The 25,839-nt window shown below is 42.8% G+C and overlaps 4 protein-coding genes and 2 pseudogenes across 6 annotated transcripts; 2 read left to right on the top strand and 4 right to left on the bottom strand.

The window, feature by feature from the left end:
- Positions 1-587: 587 nt before the first annotated feature.
- LOC141832275 (uncharacterized) lies at positions 588-3,281 on the top strand (annotated as a pseudogene).
- Positions 3,282-4,415: 1,134 nt separating this feature from the next.
- On the bottom strand, positions 4,416-7,537 carry LOC141831915 (putative GTP diphosphokinase RSH2, chloroplastic). Its single transcript, XM_074719338.1, has 6 exons — positions 6,798-7,537; positions 6,531-6,716; positions 5,623-6,083; positions 5,392-5,550; positions 4,967-5,324; positions 4,416-4,886 (listed from the first exon to the last, which is right to left on the bottom strand). Exons 1-6 carry the CDS (start codon positions 7,446-7,448, stop codon positions 4,638-4,640), a joined length of 2,064 nt encoding a protein of 687 aa, XP_074575439.1. The 5' UTR covers positions 7,449-7,537; the 3' UTR covers positions 4,416-4,637.
- A 1,777-nt stretch (positions 7,538-9,314) lies between these two features.
- On the top strand, positions 9,315-11,759 carry LOC141831483 (serine/threonine-protein kinase RIPK-like). Of its 2 annotated transcripts, XM_074718842.1 has the most exons (5): positions 9,315-9,741; positions 9,835-9,970; positions 10,050-10,186; positions 10,948-11,071; positions 11,144-11,759. In XM_074718842.1, the coding sequence occupies exons 1-5, from the start codon at positions 9,370-9,372 to the stop codon at positions 11,671-11,673; spliced, it is 1,299 nt and encodes a 432-aa protein (XP_074574943.1). In that variant the 5' UTR covers positions 9,315-9,369; the 3' UTR covers positions 11,674-11,759. The 2 variants fall into 2 exon arrangements, with proteins under 2 accessions (XP_074574943.1, XP_074574944.1); XM_074718843.1 differs by lacking the exon at positions 9,315-9,741 and having other exon boundaries at positions 9,817-9,970.
- Positions 11,760-11,903: 144 nt separating this feature from the next.
- On the bottom strand, positions 11,904-16,193 carry LOC141832083 (chromatin remodeling protein EBS-like). 2 transcript variants are annotated; one of them, XM_074719563.1, is made up of 5 exons: positions 15,859-16,193; positions 15,420-15,762; positions 15,277-15,345; positions 12,814-12,952; positions 11,904-12,190 (listed from the first exon to the last, which is right to left on the bottom strand). In XM_074719563.1, the coding sequence occupies exons 1-5, from the start codon at positions 15,929-15,931 to the stop codon at positions 12,164-12,166; spliced, it is 651 nt and encodes a 216-aa protein (XP_074575664.1). In that variant the 5' UTR covers positions 15,932-16,193; the 3' UTR covers positions 11,904-12,163. The 2 variants fall into 2 exon arrangements, with proteins under 2 accessions (XP_074575664.1, XP_074575665.1); XM_074719564.1 differs by lacking the exons at positions 11,904-12,190; positions 12,814-12,952 and adding an exon at positions 12,971-13,595.
- On the bottom strand, positions 16,121-22,102 carry LOC141832479 (uncharacterized; annotated as a pseudogene).
- Positions 22,089-25,194, bottom strand: LOC141831959 (formin-like protein 8). The gene is given in 3 exon segments (XM_074719404.1): positions 22,089-23,518; positions 24,022-24,498; positions 24,500-25,194. Coding segments are annotated over 3 exon segments (2,484 nt in total). The 5' UTR covers positions 25,192-25,194; the 3' UTR covers positions 22,089-22,203.
- Positions 25,195-25,839: the final 645 nt, after the last annotated feature.

Below are 25,839 nucleotides of genomic sequence, written 5' to 3'. Positions count from 1 at the left end.
AAACACCACCCCCTACTGTGCCCTATTGTCGACGGCGATCGAGTCGGATTTTGGTCGAATCACGATCGGAGACCGATCGAGGAAGGACTCGATCGGTCTTCGACCGCGATTTGATCGGAAACGACGCGTGCGCACTACCAACCTTGTTTTGCTGAATTCCGTCGGATTTCGATCATTATCCGGTCGGAATCCGACGTCGGATGGAGCGCCGGCGAGTACACGCGATCGTGCCCGAGGCGGCGGTCGGACGGCCGGCGACGACGGCGGCAGTGGCCGGCAGCGGTAGTGAATCGCAAGTGTCACGTACGAATTATGAATTCCGCGTCGCGCAGATAGTATTCCTCTATTTATATAGCGCGGTGACGGCGGCAGCGTATACAATTATGAATGTCATGCTATAATTTCATACTACCATTTTACGGTAGTATTCCTCTATTTATATATACTTAAAATTGGCCGGTATAGTCTTCTTCTTAGGTGCACTTTGCGCATCGTCATTGTTTCATTTAACCCCCTCCTCGGGTTCACGTTACCGTGAACCCACCCAAGTTTCGCATTCTTCCGTTTACCCGCCTCCTCTTCCGTCACCGTCTCCAGCCCAAATCCACCCCTGGCTCTCTCGGATGTGCCGCCGGCGTGCCCTCCACGGCCATGGTGAGCATCGCCCGTTTCCATGACCGCTTTTGATGCTCTCCCACGCTCCGCTCCACCATTTCGTGAGCTACTGCCGCAGACGCACCCTCCTCCTGCTCGCCTGCCCCACCCACGCTCCGCTCTACCATCTTCCGACGCGCCCCCACTCACGCAGTTGCCGCCGCCCACGTCTCCCCTCTTCGGCCTGTCATGTCCCCCTCCATCGTCTTCACGTCCCTACGTCGCCTCCCGGATGCCAGATCTGCCCTTGTCTTCTTCTACCTTAGCCGATCCGACCTCGGCGTCGTCCACCTTCCCCAAACTTTTACATTCCTGATCTCCTGCCTCTGCCGGTCCGGCCTCCATGAGGACGCTGTGAAGTTGTTCGAAGAAATGGCGAGGGACGGTCACACTGTGGATGGTTCCTTCGTGGAGTTTCTAGCTAATTCCTGTTTCGAAGCTGGTAAATTGGACCTTGCCACTGGCTTCCTTGCTGCGGTTTCCGAGTACGGATGCCGTTTCCAATCCTACACTTTTAACAAGCTCTTAACTTCTCTAGTTCGGAGAGACCCGGTTGGTGATGCCGTTGTTTTTCTAAGACAGCATTTAGGTTGTCAGTTTCTAGCTGTCGATACATGTAGCTTCAATATAATCATAAAGGGTCTTTGTAGAATTGGCGACTTGGATACTGCATTAGAGTTTTTCAATCAGATGCAGAGCTTTTGCTGCGTGCCAGATATAGTTGCTTATAACATTCTTATTGATGGACTCTGTAAAGCTGATCAGGTTGATAGCGGGCACAAGATTTTGCAGAAAATTCAATTGGATAGTGCATGTGTGCCGAACGTGGTCACATACACATCTATCATTTCTGGTTATTGCAAAATTGGCAAGATGGAAGAGGCATATGAAGTTTTTGATGCTATGATTGGTGCTGGAGTTAAACCCAGCAGGGTTACATTCAATGTCCTTATCAATGGGTATGGTAAGATGGGGAACATGCCATTGGCTATTTCTTTGTATGAGAGAATGTTAATTTGCGGTTGTCCTCCTGATGTTGTTACTTTTACTTCATTGATCGATGGGTATTGCAGAAGTGGACAGCTTGATGATGCAATGAAGATCTGGGATGAGATGAATCAAAAGGAACTAAAGCCCAACGGATACACCTTTGCTGTTGTTATACATTGTTTGTGCCGGAAGAACAAAGTCGGTGATGCGAGGAATCATCTGAAGGTACTGAACGGGAGGAGAGATGTTGTTCCACAAGCCTTCATTTACAACCCTGTCATTGATGGGCTTTGTAAGTCTGGCAGTGTGATGAGGCCAATTCAGTTCTACTAGAAATGGAGGAAAGGAGGTGCACTCCAGACAAATATACTTATACTATACTGATCATTGGACACTGCATGAAGGGGAGAATGTTTGAAGCTGTAGAAATTTTACAGAAAATGGTCAATTCAGGATGTACTCCAGATAGAGTAACGGTTGATTTGTTCGTATCATGTCTTTTGAAGTCTGGGATTCCCCATGAAATCAACAAGATAAAATCTTTCGTCTCTAGAAGGAGTTCAAATTTTGAGATACCAGACCTTCAGGACATTCATTTACCCATTGGTAAATGCTTGGATATTTCAGTAGTTATTTAAGTGATAAGGGTATCTTCCACACAGAGATATTGAATTGTGATGAGGATGATCATCACAGAGCAGGGCCCTTTAAAGGCCACAATAGAGAAATCCAGCCTATTGAATCGAAAGTTAAACCATTCATTGTGGTATCCCTATAACCACAAACTTTGCCACTGTTTTCTCAAAGAAATGAAGATTTTTGATAGAGGTGCAGGCAGGCAGCACGGCGTCACTGCCTGCCACTTTTTGTGCTTCTTTAGAAGCATTATGCAGCACATAATTTCATGTTGAAGTTATTGCTGTGATCCATGAATACAATTGAGTTTATATCAAATGGTTGATTTGAAGCGCAGTGAAGATATTAACAAGATTAGAGAATACTAAACAAGATCTATTCAACATTTATAAGGCCTCACATTGTTTCTTCCTATACTAGTTGCAATTGTTAAAATTAAGTGTTTAGGTGAAGTTTCGCTACTTATGCTGCCTATGTTTAGAAATTTGGCTGCTGGCATTTTCATTGCAAAGAAGATATGCACTTTTCTTCTTATAAGAAACTTTTTGAGGCTGTATTTTCTTTCCCATATGTGTTTGAGGGCATCCCCTTGTGATATTATGCAAAGGAGTATTTGCAGCATCACAATTATCATTTGCTAAGAATTTTATGAACTGAGTTGTTCATCTATTCTTTTTGATAGAATTGGATTTTACTAATTTGCACTATCAGGTAACATGTTAAGGTACATCTAATGGACTGAGCTGTTAATTTTTTTTTTATGAACTTTCTATAGATAGCTGTTCATATGCACATAACTATGCAGTACAGTTTCATGTGCACAATGCAAAGTATGTGTGATATCCTGCTCGGTATAGCTAAGATACAAATGTTTCTGTTATAATCTGGATAAACAACACTTAATTCACATAATAATAGATGCAATATTAACTTCACTGAGCATCTAGTTCTAAAATAAATTATGTTGGCTACTCTTCTCAGTTGGGAAACATTTCCCTTATTGTAACATCCGTAAGACATATTTAGATTATTTTTTGTAAAGTTTTCATCTGTCTATTTTATTATATTGCTATGTAGTTTATACATCTGTCTATTTCATTATATTGATATGTAGTTTATATATATTTTTATTGCATAGTACTGAAACCATTTGAAACATAATCCACTTTACCAAAAAACTTGTAACCAAAATTTACTTTCATGTAGTAGATTAGAGGAATTCTCATTTGGAAAACTGAATTATATTATTTGAATCACAACAAAGTTTCACTTCAGACATTTAAAACCTCAATAGTTTGAAACCTCAATAGTTTGAATCTTTTCTACTTCAATTAAGCTGTTTGTTTCCATTTGAACTCCCTATTTTTTTTGGTATTCTAAGGCTGCCAATTCCTATTTTTTATTGAGAACAGATAAGACTATAGAAATAGGTGTATGAACCTTAGGGATCAAATCATGGGCTTGGTCAACCTTTTTCTCATTATTAATGGCTAACTAGTCTGTTATCGGCTGGGATTAACAATGTTTCCTGAACTTCTATTTTCCCTCCTTGTTACCTGATGTCTACCTGAAGAATTATTTGGTGATAACTTGCAAAAGACTTACTAGATTAGTTTTTACGAAAAGGTCTTTACTAGATTCTAGTAAAATAGCTTTGTATAAAGTTGGATAAAGGGATATGATTCATATAACTAACCCTAAATAGTTGGAACAAACACAGCTGCCCCTGTTGGTAATGAACTTGCAAAGTCTTGCTAGACTGGTTACCTTAGTTTCAGAAATTATGGGTGTTATTATGGAAGTGCTTAATCTAGCTTTGGAGATGTTTCGTCTTTCTAGTTTTTCCTGATTTTGTGGTTTTAGAGACTGATTGTTGTTCAAATGTTGGGTTTCAGGGGAACTAAATGTCTGGAACTGAGCTTCATGAATGCATTGTAAGTGCCTTTTGATCTCAACATTGGTTTTTAATGCCTGAGTTTGCCTGGATTTTGATAGCAGCTGTGCTCTTTCTTATAACTCCTGTTCTTCCTATAATCCTTACTTCTCCTGTACCAATAATGAATGCAGCATTGGACAAGTTGTTCGAATCCTTCACAGATTTGAACATTGCGTCGCAGATGACAAGGCGATCGGAAGAAGCAAAACACATCAGGAACAAACAATTTGCACACTTGTCGACCAGAACAAATGGCAGACTTGCAAGTTGCAATCAGTGATACAATGAGATTCCTTACACCATTTCCAATAATCATATGAAGGACTATAAATACTAGCAATCTGTCTTTACGGCCACAAGTTAAGAACTCGCATGGCAAGTTGAAGTTGTAAATCCTTGGCTTGGACAATCATTAGGTTCCTCAACCATGGGTGCTGGAGAGCGCAAGTCCTCGTTCATACATGCGTTGGATTTCTTCCCTATATTCAGTCAATGACTCGTCGGAAAGTTCTGGGGTCAACTCCACCACGTCCCCCATCTTTAGCTTCTGGCTTGGGTCGGTCACCGGCTTGTGGTTCAGTCTCGGCCTTAATTCCAAATTCACAGGGAAGCTACAAGGGGCCATCAAGTCCGATACAACAGTATCTGCTGGAAACTCTTGAACAGACATCTGCAACCATGGACGGTAACTATCTGATATCTTTAACTATCAGCAAGCATCAATTCGGGACACAGGGAAAGGAAGCACACCTTATCATTTTCCAGTATTATGGCATAAATGGGTCCGTTGTGGGGGCCACACTGCTGCGAATAGGCGCAAGGGCAGTCGTCGAAATGAGAAGGGAATTGGCATGTTGGCTTGCTTAAATTTGTGTCCCCAAGTGATCCAATCTCTTCCTTCTTCAGCGTTTCGCACTGCCAACTGAGAACCCATCTCGCCCATTCTACCATTTGAAGCACAAATGATGGGTGACTGCAGTTGCCCTCCTTGTATCTCCAATGGGCTGCAATCCCATATTCTGCCTGCAAGTGCATCTCCTTCGTTCGAATCTGAACTTCCAGAGGAAGCATCCCTTCAGCCATGACGACTGTGTGCAAGGATTGATACCTGCAGGTAAGGATCCACCATTTCAATAACAATCTTATTAAGTACACTATATTCATTAATGGCTCACCCATTAAATTTAGGACAGGCTATGTAGTCCTTGAATCTCCCAGTAACTTCATGCCATAGTCTACGAACAATGCTTAGAGCCTTGTAGCAATGCTCCTTGTTCTCAACAATTAGACGTAAGCCATTGATGTCATGGATTTGATCCATGCTTAACTTTTTCCTACAAATAAGCTTTACCATAGTTAGATTTTCGCATCAATAACATTTTTCTAACATGCTAGCGAGTTCTTACTTGACCATCTTGGAGTAAACGCTATACAAGCTCTTATGCCTTCCACACAGAACATGGTAAGTAACACCTTCATCAGTCAGAGCTTTCCCTAATTCCTGGGACGCAGACGCAACCAGTGCTTCATCAGAGGATCTCATAAGCTGCAAAGACAAATCTCTGTGCTTCTCCGGATGAAGGTGTCTGAAACTCAAATTCTCTAACTGTTCCTTCCAAGTCGAGATTCCCAACCTACTGGCCAAGGGAGCAAAGATCTCCAGAGTCTCCTTTGCAAACCTCTGTTGTTTAACGGCAGGTAACGCTTCCAAAGTGATCATGTTATGAAGCCTATCTGCTAGCTTTATGAGAACTGCCCTGGTATCTGCCATTGCCAGAAACATCGTGTGCAAACGATCAGCTTCAATAGCTTTGCTAGCAGTATTGCTATCGCGAGCGAGCTTGCTCAGGTGGCTCAGCCTAGAAACCTGTAAAATGGAAGAAATTATTTCTTCCAGAACTCTCATTTATCATTGTAATTATTTAACCAACACTACAACAGCAGCAAATGTAACTTGTGCACTTGTCCTACCACATTTATACGATACACTAAATGGTAATAAGATGTTCTTCAGTATTGAATCAACTAAATAGGTTGCAATGTTAAGCTGAACCTTATGTGTGACAAAAAAGCAGCATTAGCATAACAAAAATACTATGTATTCTACCAAAAACCACCAACCATAACATCTCTAAGCATATAAGGTAAGATAAGCATCATGAAGATATAGAATGAAAGCTATACAGGGAAAATTTTCTTACAAGATTAGTCCAGTACAATTTCTACTCAGAGAAGAACAGTTAGACAAAATAAGAAGCAGAATTGATAAACTTCATGGTCTCTACTACTGACAGGCATATAAAAAATAGCATACCCCATCAACCAGATCTGCTATCCCAGCTCCAAAAGTAAGAAAAATATGATCATAATCCATAAAGGAATCATCCAGGGTATCATGTAAAAGCCCTGCAGCAACTACTGTAGTATTAGCTCCAATCTTCGCCAGTAGAACTGCTGTCTCAACACAGTGCTGCAGGTAAGGATCTCCACTCGCTCTCATCTATCAAAAAGGGCATAATCTGGTCAATTGATGGCCTATTTCAACTAGGACGCTAATCAAAGGTGCAAAATTTACATTCACCTGACCCCTGTGAGCTCTCTCGGCTTCATAAAAGGCCTTGATGATGATCTCCTCGCAGAAGATTTTGTGCCTTGACTGAGCACCGGCAAGCAATTCCATGGCGTATGGGTCGTAGTTCGGCGAATCGATCGCACTATCCTCCAAACCGAACGGCAACTCTTCGACATCGACTGCGTTTCCACTCGAGGATGTGAAGTCGGGAGAAGCATAATCCAGGCAGGAACTGACCGCGTTCCGAATAAAAAGCCTATCTTTCCCGGTTCTCCGATCGCCTCCCATCCACTCCCGAGGCGTCCTCACGAAAGGCGGGCTCCTGGACGATCCGCTCCCGCTGCACGACGCCGGGCCGCGGAACACAGTCACGGGGCTAGGCTCTCGGCACTTGAACGGCGACGGCGAGTAGGTATACGAGCTTCCGAGCTCGTCGGACCTATCATGCCGGAAGGAACCGAGATCGGCGGCGGAGGCCGAAAAGATGCGGGACAGGCCGCCGACGATCGGTTTCTGGGAGCCCGCGACAGCGGCGGCGGAGGACGACGAGGGAGCGACGGAGCCACCGCGGGGGTTCAGATCGAAGTCGGCGGAGGCGGCGATCTGGCAGGAGTTGTGAGCGGCGGAGCAGACGGTGAGGGCGATCGCCGGGACGGACATGGCGAACGAAGATCAATCCTTTCCGAGGCGAGAAGAGAAGCGATAGAGATTGGGAAATTTGATGCTCCGATTTCTAACTCCGCCAAGAGAAGCGAGAAGAATCATCTGGTGCGGTGGGCCCACCATATTTTTCTATTTATGGAATATGGATAAAGCAGCACCACAAAAAAATAATATTTATAATTCATAGAATAATCTGGTAGCATTTTTTTCTTCTTTTTAATGTTAATTTTAAAATCTATTCGATATTTTATTTACTTTAAATAAATATATAATTTTTCAACTGTTTGTGGTTGAGTTCGGATCGCGTCACTCTTGGTGTCAAAAATGGATCCGATCCAATTTAAAAAATATCAAATTTAAATTGAGGATTTTCGAATTTAGATTAGGAGTTTTGGGATGGATGTTGTTTGGATTGGATTAACTTTTTTTTAAAGTTAAATTAAATTTTATTTTGAAATTTAGGATATTTTATGTAGGTAGAATGTTAGTAGGAGAATGATGAAATATCAAGATAAAATTAAAGAATTATTTAAGAAAATTAAATTGATCAGATTATTTGGATTGATTGAATTATACATATTAGAGTTTAGGATTTTCAAATAAAAGGTATTCAATTATGACGTGGTTGAGGATCCAACCAAAATTAAAAAATAATAATAAATTTAAAAAATTAAAAATTTTAAATTTGAATGGTAGATAGCCTACCAACTCATTACTTTTCCATTTTAATTTTAAGTTTTGATATTTTTTTCTTAACTTGCGCACCAATTTAAGCCCGCAACGGATCGCAATATACGTGAAGTGAATCCATTACAATTTGATAAAATTTCAACTCTTCTAAAAAAAAAAAAAATCTGTCATCCCAGCAGTCCTACGACCATCTGTGAAGAGGAAGCTGCATTTGGCTATAACGGAAGAGGGTATTATCTCGGTTTCATCGAGATTCAAATGCTTATCTTCTTCTACAACTTCGCTCCGTCATAATCAACTGCTGAGGTCAAGTCGATATATAATTTAATAGAGTGAATTAATCGGATGCATTACAAAGTGCTGAGGTCAAGTCGATACAATAAACCAACCAAACCCCTTTTAAATCCACAGTATCCGCTTTCCACTCCATTTCTTCTCACCAACTTGATGGCCACGCTATTCCTACTCCACGGAAATGTTAAAGAAATGACGCAGCATTTTCATAATTAATTTATAAGTTGAATCTGTGCATGCAATTAATTAATGAATATTATTTATTTAGATTTGCTAAATGCTGTCCGTTGGTCTATCTAATTACCAACCAAAGCCAGACTGTTACGGTACTGTGCCGCCACACGCAGTCGACAAGATGATTGAATAAGCTCGTTTCTGGAAGATTAAGCCACCTAAACCTGTGACCTTTAATCAAGAAACACATAGTCCCCGGGATAATGATGCAACGGTAGGATATTCGGATTATGATCTAAGGATCCACGGTTCGATCCCCAGTTATGACGTATTTGTAAGAATTTTCTTCTAAATGGGGAACACAATCAAAGGATGCTGGGCATCCGGATTGACCGTTGTATGTGCTTCCCGATTTACCCTGGTAGTCGGTAGGAAATTTTCATGAGACCGGACCGACCACTTAAAAATTGAGTCCATGAGACTGACTAAGATTTATCATTTTTTTTTAATCAACAAACACACAAAGCAAAACCAGGGAAGGTTCCGAGCTGGTAGAATGACACGATCTGATCTGAAGACTTAAATCTCATATTTTAACCACTGTTTTTTTTTATTTTCATAGGGAAGATCTTCATTTTTGTGGCTTAAAATTGTTCAGAAAAGGGCGTTTATGTCATTTTATCCTCTTACCAGTTTCGTATAAACCAAACCTCTGTTCCTCCTCCTCCGCCAGTGTCGTAGTAGTGTTCCGATCGCCATCATGTCAGACGATCGGTGGAAGTCTCTGCTGACGAGTTGCTGCGGCGGCGGCGGCGGCTCGGCGCGCCGGGGGAAGATCCGGAGCGGGAGGGATTCGTGGGAGGAGAGCATCAGCAGCAGCACTAGCGGCGGCGGCTTCTCGGCGGAGGACCTGTCGTTGACCCTCGCCGGCTCGAACCTGCACGCGTTCAGCATCGCGGAGCTGAGGGCCGCGACGAGGAGCTTCTCGGCGTCGAACTTGCTCGGATCCGGCGGGTTCGGGCCGGTCTACAGGGGGTTCGTGGACGGCAACATCCGCCGGGGGCTGCGCCCGCAGGAGGTCGCCGTCAAGTCGCTCGACTTGGACGGCCTGCAGGGCCATCGGGAGTGGCTGGTGAGCTAATTTTTTTTATTTTATTTATTAATTATTTATTAAAAAATGAAGAAAACATCAAACCAAAACCGAATTATGGTAAACAAATTGCAGGCCGAGGTGATGATTCTGGGGCAGTTCAGACATCCGCATCTTGTTAAACTGATCGGCTATTGCTGCGAAGATGATCACCGGATGCTGGTCTACGAGTACATGCCACGTGGAAGCTTAGAAAACCATCTTTTTAAAGGTATTTTTACTATTCTATTATATATATATTAATTAATTAATTAATTATTGTCGTTGTTAATTGTATTGGCCAATGGCAGGGCTGCTTGCTTCGTTGACATGGGAAAGAAGGTTGAAGATAGCAGTGGGGGCCGCCAAGGGCCTTGCCTTCCTTCATGATGCGGAGAAACCAGTCATCTACAGAGATATCAAAGCATCAAACATTTTAATTGACTCGGTATATATATATACACGGGTTTGCTATGCTGCGTGATAAACTCGTGCGTGACCTGTGCGCGACTCTTTGACCCATCGCCGCTGCTGTTGCCTTTGCCGCGTTGTCCGGCCACCGCCTCGGCCGCGATCGACGCGCCACTCGCCGGCACTTCGGTTGACGTCGGATTCCGACTAGATAGTGGTTGGAATCCGATATAATTTATCGAGAAAACGCTGTCCCCCCACTGTGCGCCACTGTCGACGGTGATCGGACCGGATTCCGACCGAATCGCGATAGGAGACCGGCCGAGGAAGGACCGACGTCGACAGTGGCGCGCGTCGTTTCCAACCAAATCGCGGCCGGAGACGCTGGTCCTTCCTCGGCCGATGTCCTACCGCGATTCGGCCGGAATCCGGTCCGATCACTGTCGATAGTAGTGCGCGTCGTTTCCGACCAAATCGCGATCGGATTCCGGCCGCGATTTGGTCGGAAATGACGCGCGCGCACTGCAGATCCTGTTTTGCCAAATTTCACTGGATTCCGACCACTATCCGGCCAGAATCCGACGCCGGACGGAGCGTCGGCAAGTGGCGCATTGATTGCGCCCGAGGCGGCGGCCGGCGGTGGCCGGACGGCACGGCGACGGCAGCGGCAATAGATCATGGGTGTCACGCACGGATCACAAATTTCCCATCGCGCAGCATAACATTCCTCTATATATATTATTTCTATCTGTTTTATCGATATTTACTGCCAACTGATGTGTACGGTTTGACGGCCAGGATTACACGGCGAAGCTGTCGGATTTCGGGCTGGCGAAGGACGGTCCGCAAGGAGATGAGTCTCACGTGAGCACGCGCGTGATGGGCACGCACGGCTACGCCGCACCCGAGTACGTGTTGACCGGTAAGATTGTGGGTCGTCGTCATCATTTGTCCCTTAACAGAGACAAATTAATCGCTAAACTCTCCGGTTCAGGCCACCTCACTGCTAAGAGCGACGTGTACAGCTTCGGCGTCGTGCTGCTGGAGCTGCTGGCGGGGCGACGCTGCGTGGACCAGAACCGGCCGAATCGACAGATGAATCTGGTGGATTGGGCCAAACCGTACCTCACCAGGCCCGACAAGCTAGGCCGGGTTATGGATCCGAGCCTCGACGGAGTCTACTCCAGCAAAGGGGCCCAGAAGGCCGCGGCGATAGCTTACAAGTGCCTCGACAGTAAGCCCAAATTCAGGCCCAACATGAGGGATGTGGTGGAGACGCTGGAGCCGCTCTTGAGTCTAAATGATTTGCTCGTGGGTCCCTTTGTCTATGTGGCACCGATAGATGACGAGAAAGAGATCGAGATGGACGATAAGCAGATTTGTGACCGCGACCGAAGACACAGGAAACAGTTTCCAAACTCGATGATTCATTCCGATACCTTGATGCATAGAGATGGGAATACTCTGTACCGCCTCTCACCGTTGTGTCGGTCGTTGCGGCAAATCCAGGAACGCGGAGCTTGATTCGATCGATCGGATGACCGTTCAAAATCTGTACAGATTATAAATGAGAGACACATTTGATACTGTGTGAGATTTTCAAACCTTAATTCATGTGAGGTTGTAAAGGAATCCTGGAAATTTTTTGATATATGTTTTCATGTGTAACTGTTTGAAAGTCATACTTGAAATTCAACATTAGTATCCAGTATAAAGAACCTGTCAGAGACTGTTAAACAAACCAAACAGGTAAATCATAATTATTCAAACGTGGTTCATATGGTTCTGCTTCACATGACTTGATTAAATTAAGCATTGTCGAACATGAAGAGGGCGATAACACCCAGATCTGATTTTTTTTTTTCATTGCATATCTTACCAGCTTACACATTCACAAGTTCATAATATTGTAATGGTTTCCTTTCGAATAGTCTATTCTCTGACTGTACAATCTCAAGCTACCAACAAGATGGGTGGACTGCTCCCTCGAAAGCTGAATCAACAGCAATGGCAATTACCTCTTCCTCCTTTTAGGTTCAGCCTGCAGCAATTTAACAAAATATATGCATATATATATGTGTGTTACCTATAATTACCATCAGAGGTTTAAAAGATATCAACTGTTGACAAAGACCTGTTTGATCGAATCTAAATAACTTGGGGTATGACAATGTTGCTTTTTATGCTCAATATTACCAGTTTCATTTGATTGAAATTGCTTTGTGACTGACTAAGTTATAGCAACTGCTGTGAAATTAAAAAGGGCAATCCGCATCAAAATCTTTTGACTTTGCTAGTTATAAAACAAGAGCAAGTTTGGAACTTTCATGAAATGGTAAGAACATTTGCAGGATAATATCAATGAAATAGAGCTTAGAAAAGGTCTATTTCAACATATAAAATACGAGAGGGATAATCATGGATGATCAAGACTCAAGACACTGTAACAATTAGTACCATAAGCATTAAGACTAGTGCTAGAGTTCTTAACTCCTTCAAAATATTAGTGTTTCCATGGTAATCAGTATACAACGATGAACGAAAAACCTCTATGTATGGTTACACGTATCAAAACAAAAAAACATGACTTAATTGATTTACGAATTAAGAGTAGATAAATACTTTTTTTTTATAAAGGGAGACCAAATAAACACTACCAATCACCTTGGGTTCAGAGACCGGTGAAGCTGGGAATCCATTTGCAGATCTTTTTGCATCATTTTCAGAGTCACAGTCAGCGCATAGAAAGTGTTCCAACTTTTTTGCTTGTTCAATTGCCATGCCCATGCAAGGTGGATGGAACCTATTTGAATAAATTATTTATTTACCACAAGACATAGTGCAGGAAGACAGAGAACTAAGTAGAGAATAACCCCTGGTCACTAATACAAGTAGTTAATCCCAAGAACAGATGGTGAAATAGATACAATGACTAATAGGACTTCATCACATGCAAAAACATAGCAAAGGATGAAGCCATTACTCCAGATCACATTATGTGGAACCACATCATGGAATAAGGTAAACTTAAATCTCCTGAAGGTATAAAATTCATTTAGATAGTAATCTCCCTTTCAAATCAGTCAGCTTTGCTGAATTGCTGCTCATGTACGAACAAAAAAAATCATCCACTTTTGGCCACAGTTTTATCAATAAACAAACCAAAAGCTTTGTATTAATCATTCACTTCCAAACACAAACTTATATTTATCAATTTTCAGATTACAATTATCACAAACATAAATGAACTCTTGTGGTGATAGGAGGTTCATAGCCAAACTGACTCTGCATTAATAAACTTATAAATGTTTGCCCAAACAGGACACATTGACAGAATGTATATGAGAAGTATGAATAAATGATACAAAGAAAATATTTTGCATAAAATGAAAGAAAGACCCTAGATAACAAAGGCCTGTGAAATGATAAAAGCTCCAGCAATATTCCTGCATTAACAGTGTCCAAGAATTTGAACCTTGGCAAGTAAATTATACAGTAACTGAAGATAACAAATAAAGCAATTAGATTTTAACATATGCAGTGGGAAAAAACTCAGGCTCTCGAGGGGAATAACCTTGCATGAGTTGATGGCTAAAAGACAGATCAATTGATAGGTAGGTATTCACGTGAGAAATGATACAATGATCATACCAAAGTACTATATAATTTCCATATCTGTAGCCAACAACAACACATTCTAGCTCTCAACCAACCATTTTAGTATTATACTAAAGTTTCTATATTATTGTTTAGAGCCTTTGAGACACAGGATGTAAGTTTCATATAGTCTATGAAGAAATTCACTATAGTAAAGAATACCAAAAGTACGGAGGTGAAGCATCATATTTCTCCAACATATTGACTGATTACCATCTGACATCATTCTAGACCTCTAGTATTAGTCTTGTTGATTGATATGCTCTACCAACTGACATCATTCTAGACTTCTAGTAGTAGCACAACTCTGCTATCTACTCACCTACTTCAATTTTTTAGAGCAATTGCCCTGACAAGGCCCTATTATACAAAATGCCTAAATATAACAATTACTTTTAAAAAGCATTGAGCAAGGCCGCCAATTCACCTTTTTCTCCAACATTTTTTTCAGTGTGCTTATCTGGTGTGAATGAAGCTAAAGTGAAAAAGGAAGTTATTGACAGGACTTCATTTGTCCAATGTTTACTCAGATGAAATCAGGAAGGGAAGACAAATAAGGAATTGATGATCCACACTTCCGTCTAGCAGAATGGGAAGAAATCAAAGTTTGGCTTGCTATCTGATCAACGTTTGCCTACAAATCAACAATTAGTCAACAGTTTAGTTGGCAAGAACTGCAGACCAATCATATCCTCATACTCAAGGACAACAACCACGAGTTCCAATTACTTGCTAATCAATCGTACTTTTGTTTTGCATATGCATGCACACACGTCTACCTGAGTTTCTTCTTTTTTCCATTGCAAACTTACCTCCAAGTAACAGCAATGAAGAAGAAATATTGCAATTTCTAATTAGAAAGGAAGCTTATGGTGATGCTTTTACTAGGATTAGCATCAGATGAGTGATAAGGTGCAGCAGAAGCAGAAACTTAAACAAGGTCCACGAATTAAAGCTTTCCTTTTCCTTTACATCAATACTTTCTCAAATATTTTTGCATCTGATATATTTCATAAATTTTCATTTCGTTTCTCAAACTTTCTATCAGTCATGCATGTGGTAAAAATGGAAATTCATGTTTTGGTTAATTAACTGTACTTCTTTTACTGCCTCTTTAATGTTTTTTTTAAAAAGTTTTCAGGCTTTGTCTAGATGTTTTGCGGAAACCATCTATGAATCATCATGGGGAACAAGAACCAGAGATTTTGTTTTTCTATTTTTATTATTTTATAAAGAGCAGTCATATGTGAGCAATTTGCAGAATCAGGGGCTATGCTGGAACGATTGCCTGATTGTTACCCTATCAAACTATCACTTCTTTGAAGAATGCTTGCACAGCCAAACCTAGTCTCAATCCAACGAAACATAGGAGCATCTTTCAAGTGATTGCTCCACTTCCAAATCTGAGCTTCCATCGATTAGCTAAACATCCAAGTTAGGCAAAGAAAGAGAGTAGCTGAAATCACTTACCAATCCTTGCATCCGTCACACTGGACCATCAGATCATCCGGGTTGTAAGGCATCTCACACTTGCAGTACCTGACATGAACAATACAAACTCGGCAGATAAAAGTACAAACACAAGAAAGCCACCCAAAGAAGGCAAAGCTTACACGGCTACGCGATCAGGCGTGAAGGCCCCAGTGGCCGCCTTATACTCGAAGCGGCAGAAGTAATCCTCAGCGCCCACATTCTCCAACTTGGTGTAGTTTTTGAAGGTGTGGACGACACACTTGCCCTCGATGGTGTGCGCACTCTGCACGTCGTAGTGGTCGGAGAGGAACAGCTCCTTAGCGCCATGGAACTGCCGGCGCCCCCCCATGGACTCCTCAGGTCGGTAGTACCACCGAACCTTCACCCTCACGTTATTACGGTGGTCAGCCTCGATCTTCTCCACCCGCGCCACGTACGGCGGCTTGTCCGACTCCGATGGCCGCATCAACACGCAGTCGCCGACTGCAGTACAACCCCCATGCCTCCAGAACAAATTAGCAGCTAGAGAGAGAGAGAGATCTCAAAAGCACACCGATTGCACGGAAATCAAGGATGTACCTTCAACGACCTTGTCGGTGCCCCTGATGGTGTAGGAATCGAGGTCCTTCTTGCCGGGTTTGGTCTTGGCCATCAGCTGAAAGGCGAGCGGAACCGAGCGAGTGAGAGTCGCCAATGAGTATCTTCTCGGATCGGAGCTAATCGCTTGCGCTGGCGATGGAGGCGAGAGCGCGGATCAAAGAGGAAGGTGGAAGGACGCTGGAGGTCAAATGGAAACCCTAGAGAGAGAGAGAGAGAGAGAGAGAGAGAGAGAGAGAGGGAGCTAATTACTAACGGGGTTATTAGGCGGCATCGTCCACACGTCGCTACCACAAATTTTCCTTATTAGTCTAAGTTCATGCCATTTTAAACGGAGGGAGTCGCCCTTAACAAGTTCCAAACAAAGGTAGAAGAAAGCCTTTAAATAGGAGAAAGCTAGCGCTAAATCTTTAGTCTTTCCCTGTTTCTCCATAAAATATATATTTTCATTTTCAGCAGCATCAATTCTTAGAAATAATTTTGCCAATTCTTCTTTTAGATTTTAGGAACAGTTTAGATTATTGAAAGTCGATTGAAATACATAAGCATTTTTTATACACTTGAAGTGGCAATTGAGATACAGATCGAAATGTATACGATCTGCAGTTCAACATCTTCACCCAGTAAAATTCACTATTCACTTCAAAGTCTGGATACAACCATGTTGTTGTTGTTAATGAGCCACAAGCACACCAGCTAGGTAATCGTGTCTGGTTGTTCTCAAATATGTTAAGCATGTAAGCATCGCGAATCTGCCGAATGGAGATCGATAGAGATCAAGTGATATCTAGAGGAGCCAAGAAATTTGATCATCATGGATAAACTTTGTACTTACAGTGAATTCAGTGACTTGTATGGAGTTGGCAAGTGGGCCAAATATTCCAGCCTCCTACATTTCTAGAACAAAAGCAACACAAGTTGTAGATTTCCCATCACTATAAACCCAGTCGTCTTGTTAGGGCATGGTAAGCAACTGATCAAAGGTCATTCCACGTCTTTCAGTCTCGATGATAATCTCATGCAAGTCCAATCCCTGAGAAGCAAAACCAGGTTAGCCACCTGAAGGAGATTAATATTTCTGTTTCTATTTTAATAGTACAAGGTTCAATCGAATTAAAATATTCTTTAAAAGGATAGTCCGATGCACGAAGAGTCTATTATACACAGCCTTTGCAAGAGGTTGTTTCCGAGAATCGAATCTGTGATCTCTAGGTCACACGACAACAACTTTATCATTACGCTAAAGAAAAATCAATGAACAGTAAATAAGATGGTATTAGACATGTCGACCAAGGGTTTATAACATTCGTGAAGACAGAAACTTACAACTACGGCAGATATAGCATTTCAATTTCAGCCAATTTTTTTAATCAGTTTCCAAAACTATGGCAAGATTACTAAAACTTCACAACAAAGTCGTTTGAGTGGTGGAGAGCTACAAAGTCATCTCGAAAATAAGCAACTGACCACAGTAGTTAAGATTAAAACTGAAGCTAGACTACAATGGAGACACTTCTTGATTTCATGCTTAACCAAATGTTTGTTTTATGGTCATCATCTGAAAAAAACAACCCAGCAAATTAGTATAATTTTTCACTTATTAAGTCAATGAACTCCACGTGAATCACTAATATAAGCAAAAACTTTATCATACCACTACCATTTCATCCTAGATCGACATAGGGAACAACATTTGCTGTGTAACCATATGAGCATTTTAAAAAAAAAAAAAGAAGCAAAAGATAGTTGTTTGAACTATTTACCCACCCAAACATATTCATGGCACTTGGTGTGCAACCCTAGTGAGCATTTTTTATATTTTTAAAAAGCAAAGGACTACTAACCCACCCAAACATATTAACTTGGAGTTTAGTACATGATTTTCTTTCCTTGGGAAGTTACTTGTGGTCAAGAGCAAAGTATTTCCATTCCTAATGTTGTATTAAGTATTATCTTAAAAAGATTTATCTTAAAGTAAACTTAATGAATTTGGACTCACATAATTGCCATGGGATTTGGAAAACAAAACCAAGATTGTGCTAACTCTTCTTCTACAAGACTTGGAAATTCCATGTATGATAGCAAGACAAATACTCTTCATAAAGCTAAACATAAAATTGTACAAACAATATATTTAGTTCCAGAATCTTCTCCACCATGTTGAGATACCTTCAAATTTCCATATTGCCTGAAGTCCTATTATCACATCCCTTGATCAAGTCCATGCATGAATATTATTCAGATCCTGAGGGAATCCACAGCAGCTGTCAAGCATGTCAGCCCTACCTAGAAACCTTGCATGATTCATTAATTCATACGGGATTCCTATGTTTGCATTCGTACACTTGCGAAGTGTGTAAAGTAGACTAGATTGTTGGAAGCCCAGAAGTAGATCGACTTAGCTAGGAGTATAAGTTTATTTTTTTTTAATTATAAACACCAGCAAAAGTCAAACACGAATTCCAGCTTCAATATCATGTTAAGTTATATATTTTATATCATTAACAGTTCTCAAGGTAAATGATTACCTGAGTAACAGCAGAAGCAAGAAGGAATCACAATTTGAATAATATCTGAGATTTTGCATATAACTCCTTAATTTAACCAAATTGCATATAAAATCATTTTAATAAGAGCAAACAGGCAAAAATAGTTTACTATATATACTTGCATATTTGCATAGGCAAGAAAACTTAGAGGCAAATATTTCCATTTTGACTTCTTACTCAAGATAGTTACTACCTAGCTGGCGTTCCTCAGAAAACAAAGATCTAAACTTAAAACTAGAAATATTTCACTGATCTGGTTCAAATACCTCAGTTCCAAGTCGTTTGCTGAGGGTTTCATTCCACATATTAGCAGCATAGGCAGGTTGCAACCTAGCCCACATGGACATAACAGATATTACCTGGAAAACAGACCATTGAAGAAAATATTTAGATGACAAAAGAAGACCCTAAATAACACATATTTGCATTAAAAAAAAATGAATAAGCTAAATACAAGATATAGTCTGTACAGGGTGGTATGCATGGTACATAACAGCCCTGGTGATTAGATTATTGGTAGTCAGACCAAGTTATACTTGTCCATCAACTCAATAGGCAACATTGTTTTAGTTTCCCTCTTTTTTTCTTTTTGTCTTTCCCACTCCTCTCTCTCTCTCTATTTCCTCTCAAGCTCTCTGGCTCCCCTTTACAAATAAGCTCCTTTTTTCTGTCCTAACACAAACCACACATATCAACTGTTGTTAAGTCAATCAGTAGCTTTCCAGTAACCAATCTGTCTTGAGCATGGACCATTACTTGAAACCATGGCTCACATTGGAGAATCTTGAAGGATTAATAGTAAACCCACAATTACTTTTGAACAAGTGAGAGTGGTAACCACCAATTCTTTAGTAACTCCAGATGGAGGTAGATGAGAGTAAGAAGCTTAACTCCTTAACCCACATCTGATTTTGTCTCATAATACCACGACAATTCTAAACTATTGTAGGGTTCTACATCCCTTCACTAAATTTCCAGCACAAGTCCTAAGCGTCAAAGGTGAGAATAGTTCTCAAACATTATCTAGAAATGTATCATATATGATTTATGTTGCAGTAGAAAAACCATAAGAGCATTTGATCCTAGCATCAAATATCTGTCCAAGAAGCAAAGGTAATGGAGAAGGGGAGACAAAGCTACAACAATAAAGAAAAGTTAATCTGAGTCAATTAAGTGTTTGTATTTAGCAAACCAATAGAATCAAAATTCCAAAAGAACTACACCTATCTCAACGTTCAAACTCTTACATATCCAACCCAATAAATGTAGTAGGCCAAGTACTTTAAAAAATAGAATCAAAATTGATTGGAACAACAAAATTGATTAATGAGATTGGAACTGTCCATCAAAGTGATTTTTTTTTCAGAAAGAAATAAAAAATCATGTAAAATAAAAAGGAAAAATATGAATCAAGATTTCACAAAATAAAATCTGAATAACGAAAAGATTCACTGTAATGTTTGCTATTTCTTTAGTATATGAATATTCAACAGAAAAGATTGCGTTACAGTAAGGGAAAATATAGAAGCTAACATATATATTCTAAACTGTAAAGAAAAATAGGTGCAAATTTAACATGTATCTAGAAATCTAATAACAACATTCAACAACCAACAGCCAAGCCTTTATCCTACTAAGTGGGATCGGCTATGTATTTAAAATCTAATCTAATAAACAAAAAAAATGAAAGAAGTGTGAAGAATTAATAGATAACAGTAGCAATAACAAAAGTATCCAAATTTGTAATTTGCTAAATTTTATTACATTCATACCAAATTAGCATCAAGGGGAGGCGGATAATTATCAGATATGGTATCAATCCAGCTAAATATCATGTTGTGATAACCGTAGGGTTTTCCATACATGCTACGAGCATAAGCCCATGCTGCTGTTTCATTGAATTTTGCATGCAAGTCTGGATGCAAAGGAAGAAGTGCTATTTGAGGGTTAGAATCATCCTTCAGTGCCAAGTCCCACCACTCATCCCATGGAATCACCACAATAATCTCCTCTCCCTGTCAGGACACCCTAGTCAGTTAGAAACCTGGAGATAATGCGCATTTAACTCATCATTCGCTAGAGAAAAGATCATAAATATTAAAATAGCATAATACAAGTTGAAGACATTTAATGGACGTTCAAATAACAATAAAGCACAAAAGTAATGATTCTAAACTTAAAGTTGGATTTTTATAATCTCTCAAGTACCTTCTCATTCTCATGTCCAGATTCTCCAACCCATAGATTGCCCATGTTATCCTTTAAGCAAACTGCTGTATGCCCAGCAAATGCACCAGTTTTTTCTAACATTTCAAAACCACCCCAGCGACCACGTATCTTTGATACTGCTAGGAAATCACCCGAATGAATATCCTCTACTCTAACTGTAGCCTGATGTGGTCGAGCCTGATGCTTCTCCAAGAATGCTAAATTAGCATTCTGACCCCAGCCAGTGTTGGAAAAGAGAGATAAAACATCAACCAAAGACAGCAAAGTCCCCAGCATTCCCGAGGGCATGAGAAATACAGATATGCCATGTTGTTTAACCTGAAATTATAAGATATTAATTATAACTACACTCAGGAAAGAAGAAAAGTCATCAAAATTTACATATTCCATTTCCGCTGGCTCTTCCCATGACTTTATCACTAGTGTGTGTTCTCGAGCTGAGAAATAATAATCCCAGGTTATCCTGTATGGTGTCGCAAATACATAGAGATCCATACATGTCCAGCTATGTGCCGCATCAGTCTGCAAGAGAAAAGAAGAATCAACATCAACTAGAACCATTACTCCAAATGATGATCATCAAAGTAACCTGAACTAGACAAGACAAGAAAGAAAAATAACTGAGGTGTGCTACATTGCAAAGTTGTTAGAGGATTAATATACATGTTTGCAGTGCAACTTCATTCAATTTGAATACAATCAATAGTTTGTACCATTAGCACATAAAGAAAGCAGGAAAAAAAAGCTTTAGGCAACTGATAATGCTTAAAAATCAACTCAACTAGATCCTAAGGTTATTCAAGGAAAGCCAAAACAAGCAGGAGAACATATCAATGTAATAATCTCTCGCGCAAAGACATAAAATGAAACTAACCAGTAAAAAAAGAAATGGAATTTGCCTTGATATGGAGGATCGCGCTACCGTTTGCGCTTTCACGGTCACCGTCTTCATAATGCTCGATGAATTCAAGTAGTGCAGGCGCCCTTCCAGCCGACGGCCGCGGCATCGGGGACGACGGATCCGACATAGGAAGGTAGGAGGTCGACGGCCCTGTGCAGGTTAGTCATGACTGGCCAGGAGATCTGGCGGGGGAGGATCGGGAGTACGTCGTTGACGCGGAAGGGAACCTTGAAGGCGACCGCAGGCGAGCAGCCCAACCCGAAAGCTAACGCCAACCCTAGCCATAGGAGCGGCCAAAGCGGCGACGGAAGGTTCCGTTTCCGATTCGGAATCTTCTTCGTCTCCTCCTCCTCCTCCGGCGTGGTGCTCCATTTCGGTACGGCCGCAGAAATTTTCAACGCTTCGATCGCGACAAAAATTGCAGACCGTCCGATCAGTAAACGAATTAACGAGGCTGCTCGGCTGCCGTTTGTTTGACGATGAATTTAGATTTGATAAATCAAAAAAATTATGAGAAATGAATAAAGAATCAGTTGAAAAGCTGCATAAATTTACTGCAAAAATAAAAGAAATTAAAATAAAATATACAAATGTGCAAAAATAAAATAAAATAGACAAATGAGAGTGAGAGAATCCTCTTCTTCCCCGTCACGGCGCGTCCTCGTCGTCGCCGCTCGAATCCGACATGACGTTTCGCGACAAGAAGTTCGGCGGCAAGTGGGGAAACCGCGCCACCGGTTTCCTGTCTCTCGCCGACGGCCTGCTCGCCGACGCTTCTGTGAGCGGCTTGTTCTTCTTCTGCAGGTTCCGCGCGATGTCGACGCAGGCCTTGTCCACCATGTTCAGGAAGTCCCTCACGGTGACGAACAGCCGCAACGGGTGGGCTCCGTTCGTCCTGGAGGTTCCAGGGTGGTAGTATTCCGTGACGCCCCTCACCAGCTCCATCACCCGCCCCTGCTCTTCTCTGGTCGCTCGCAGCTCCTCCTCCGCCGTCCCGACGAACGTCTGCATCTCCCTCGTGAACCCGTCGCCGCCGCATGAGTCCAGGAACTGCTTGATCTCAGCCAAACGGGCGCCTAGCGAGGCGCAGGTCCCGGCGAGGGAGTCGGGGTCGACGCCGGCGGCCTTCTTGACGCTGGCGAATTCGTCGCTGATCCCCCCAACGACGGGCAGGCCCAACTTGATGTACTCTTTCTCCCTCTCCTCCCTCGTGCCGGCGCCTCCTCGGCTGGTCGTGCGATCCAGGGTGGTCGGGCCGTGGCTATTGTTGCGGTTCACCACTAGGCGCTTGCCCTCTGACCGGACGACCTCCTCCACTACGAAGTGCAGCAGCGTCGTGCTCCCGTCGGTGCTCTTCACGTCGGAGAGCTTGCAGAGGGCGGAGAGGTTGAAGGCCTGGGCATTGCCGCGGGCCGTGCCGGCGTTCATGAGATTGCCGGCCTTGAGGACAGCTTCCAGTAGCTTGAGCAAAAGGCCGCGCATCTTGAGCTCCTTGCACGCCGCCTCCATCGTCTGGAGAGACTGTCGAAGCTGCGCCACCTCGTGCTCGTAGTTGGCCCGGAAGAGCATGGCATCAAAACGGGCGAAGGGGGAGGGCACGGCGCGGAAGATGTGGAATAGGAAGGACTCCGCCTCGGCTAGCTTGGCGGGGTTTCCGTCGTAGCTTCGGATCGAGGCCTCCTCCTCCTCGGTGGGCGCAACCTTGGCGAGGCGCTCGAGGACATCGGCGGGTAGGCCGCGGCCCTCGACGAGGGCTTCGAGGATTTCGCTGCGGCCCAAGGAGAGGGAGCGGAGGACGATGGCGATGTTCTGCGACCTGCGCTGGTCGAGCAGGGAGATCGTGGCGGTCGGCATGCTGGGGCCGGCATTGCCCGAAGCAGCGCCAGCTCTACCGCCGGCGGCGGAGGATTTCCTGTTAGTGGCTATCGTGCCAAACAGGACTTCCAATATGTCCTCGTCGAATCTGAAACAGAGTGAAAAATCTCAGTTAATTCCACAGTTACAAACACACCAGTGCAATGCTGTTGGTAATTAAGGAAAAGAAATCAGAACGCTTTGAGATTTAATCGTTGACTACGATGAACATGCGTTGACTTAGTCGAGCATATTGATTTGACTTCTTCAATTCAAACAAAATGCAATCTTTCAATCACCACAACCAGCCACGTTCACCTACCTGTTCACTAACACCAGGTCTTAGGAACTAGTTCTACAGCGCCCCACATTTGTGGTGCACAAAATTGATTCGTCTACTGAAAATAAGGTAAAGTGATAGTTGTCAGAAGAAGCAATTCATGGAATTGGTCGTGGTTAGGTGGGCTGTTGTACCTAAAGTCTAAGTATCGTAGTCAAGGATTCAAGGTTTTATTGGCCAATTTCAATTGAGGTTTTATTGGCTAATGTGGAATTGATGGCATTTCAGCAAACAGGTGAGATTCATCGTTCAGTGTGGTGTTTATAGTTTACCTGGATGAGCCGTTTGTGATCTTGTCCCAAACCATCGAGTGCTGGGCGTTCTCCGTGTTCACCTTGTCCCAGTGAAGCGGCTTCAGCTTCTTCGTCGAGCCATCCTCTGGGACAGCGGCGGCCGATGACGCTGGCGGTGGCCTCGCGGATGGGCCGCTGGCCGTACGGGCGCCGCCTGTTGGTGGTGCCGGCGGAGGTAAAGAAGGTCGTGATGGAGCTGCGGGCGGGGTTTTCCCCTGAGGAGGAGGAGGAGGTGGTGGAGGAGGCCTTGGCGGAATTGATTTCGCCACCGGTGGGGGAGGAGGTGGTGCAGGGACCGCGTTCGATTTCGTCGTCGTCGTCGGTGGTGAGAGAGGAAGTGACGGAGGCCGCGCTGGCGATGATACCGAGGACCCCGAATTCAATCTTCTCGGCGTTCGACGTACTGATGCCTGGTGGGAAACAGCCGCATGCTTCGCGCTCCGAGCGGATGTGGCGGGCGGCGGCGGCGGCCGAATACGAGAAATAAGACGGCGCGCTCCGCACCGAAGAAATGGACTGCGACGAACTTATGCTGCCAGCGGGAAGCAACGCCCTTTCTTGTATCCTCCGCCGGTTTGCCGGGGGCGATAGCGATCCATCATCATCAGCACCACCACCACCACCACCAGGTCCTCCACCACCACCACCACCATCGCCTTCTCCAACCCAGACGGAGGCATCCAACTGGTTATGGCAGAAGGGACACCTCTCCTCCCTGAACTCGCGCCGGAAGACGGCGTCCAGCCCATTCTCGTCAGCATCGAGGCTCGACGCGGGCTGAAGCTTGGGCCTCGAACTAGCGCGTTCGGGGAGGGCGACATCGGCGACTCTGACCCGGAGGCGCCGGGCGAGGAATAAAAAGGCCGAAAAGAGAAGAGCGCAAAGGGCGATGCTGCCAGCGACGGAGACGGCGACGGCGACCCTCACTTTGGATCTGCAGGATCGGGGAGGTGCAGAATTCGAAGCCGGGGCCAGCGCCGGCTCTGGCGAAGGAGGAAGGAGAGGAGAAGGCGGGATTTGGGAGGAGGGTGCGGGGAGGGAGGGGAACTGGACTTGGATGTTCCTCTGCGACTGGGCGGCGGAGAGCGCGGCGGAGGTGAGGAAGAGGAGGAGGGAGAAGAGGAGGGAAGGGATGAGTTTCGCAGCCATGGACAAAAAAAAAAAGGAAGGAAAGAATCAGAGGGACGACGAGAAAGGGAGGTACTTAAATGGGAAATCGTTGACAAGTCGACAACGCGGTTTGAAAGGCGGCGTCAACGGCAGTAAAGCGAGCGAGAAGAAGATGATGGTCAAAATTAAAATGGCGTTTTTTTTAATCACCGTTAAAATAATGCCCTGGATTAAAAAATTTATATATATTCTAAAAATTTTCCAATTCTAAAATTATTCCTTTTCTTAAAATTGCTAATCTACCTACCTATATTGATGTTATAAAATATCATATGATATGTTTTTTATCGATAAATATAAATATATTAAATTGAATAATTAAAATTATAAGGCCTTCATATTTACTCCCCCTATCTCTAACGTTATCATACTAAAGCTATCCATCAAATTTCATAAAGAGTATGCATTCAATGTTCATATTTAGATATTTGAATATAATGCAAATAAAATTCTAAAAATTATTATTTTAATCTTATAAACAACCTCTCCAACGGTGTATGATGATGACCTTCCAAGATAGTGAAGTTTCGAAGCCTCCAAACTTCTTTGTGCATCTATTTATAAGCACTTTTGAATTTAGTTATACTCCTTATGATTTACAATTATGACATGATATATGTCCATATT

This window comes from Curcuma longa, chromosome 7 (assembly GCF_044706935.1).
Source record: "Curcuma longa cultivar G26 ecotype Majalengka, Jawa Barat chromosome 7, ITB_CL_G26_1.1, whole genome shotgun sequence".
Classification (NCBI taxonomy): Eukaryota; Viridiplantae; Streptophyta; class Magnoliopsida; order Zingiberales; family Zingiberaceae; genus Curcuma; species Curcuma longa.
Note: the sequence above shows the minus strand (reverse complement) of the source record. Positions and strands in the feature narration are given on the sequence as shown.

Bases quoted from the DNA above. Each gene is read 5' to 3' on its own strand.
- LOC141831915 (XM_074719338.1), bottom strand. From the start codon at position 7,448: ATGTCCGTCCCGGCGATCGCCCTCACCGTCTGCTCCGCCGCTCACAAC. The intron at 5,551-5,622 runs GTAAGAACTCGC...GCTTATTTGTAG, and splicing joins GTTTACTCCAAGATGGTCAA to GAAAAAGTTAAGCATGGATC. The intron at 4,887-4,966 runs GTGTGCTTCCTT...CCATGGTTGCAG, and splicing joins TAATACTGGAAAATGATAAG to ATGTCTGTTCAAGAGTTTCC.
- LOC141831483 (XM_074718842.1), top strand. From the start codon at position 9,370: ATGTCAGACGATCGGTGGAAGTCTCTGCTGACGAGTTGCTGCGGCGGC. The intron at 9,742-9,834 runs GTGAGCTAATTT...AACAAATTGCAG, and splicing joins AGGGCCATCGGGAGTGGCTG to GCCGAGGTGATGATTCTGGG. The intron at 10,187-10,947 runs GTATATATATAT...TTTGACGGCCAG, and splicing joins CAAACATTTTAATTGACTCG to GATTACACGGCGAAGCTGTC.
- LOC141832083 (XM_074719563.1), bottom strand. From the start codon at position 15,931: ATGGCCAAGACCAAACCCGGCAAGAAGGACCTCGATTCCTACACCATC. The intron at 15,763-15,858 runs GTACATCCTTGA...GTTGTACTGCAG, and splicing joins CACCGACAAGGTCGTTGAAG to TCGGCGACTGCGTGTTGATG. The intron at 12,191-12,813 runs GTGATTGGTAGT...AAATTGCTGCAG, and splicing joins CACCGGTCTCTGAACCCAAG to GCTGAACCTAAAAGGAGGAA.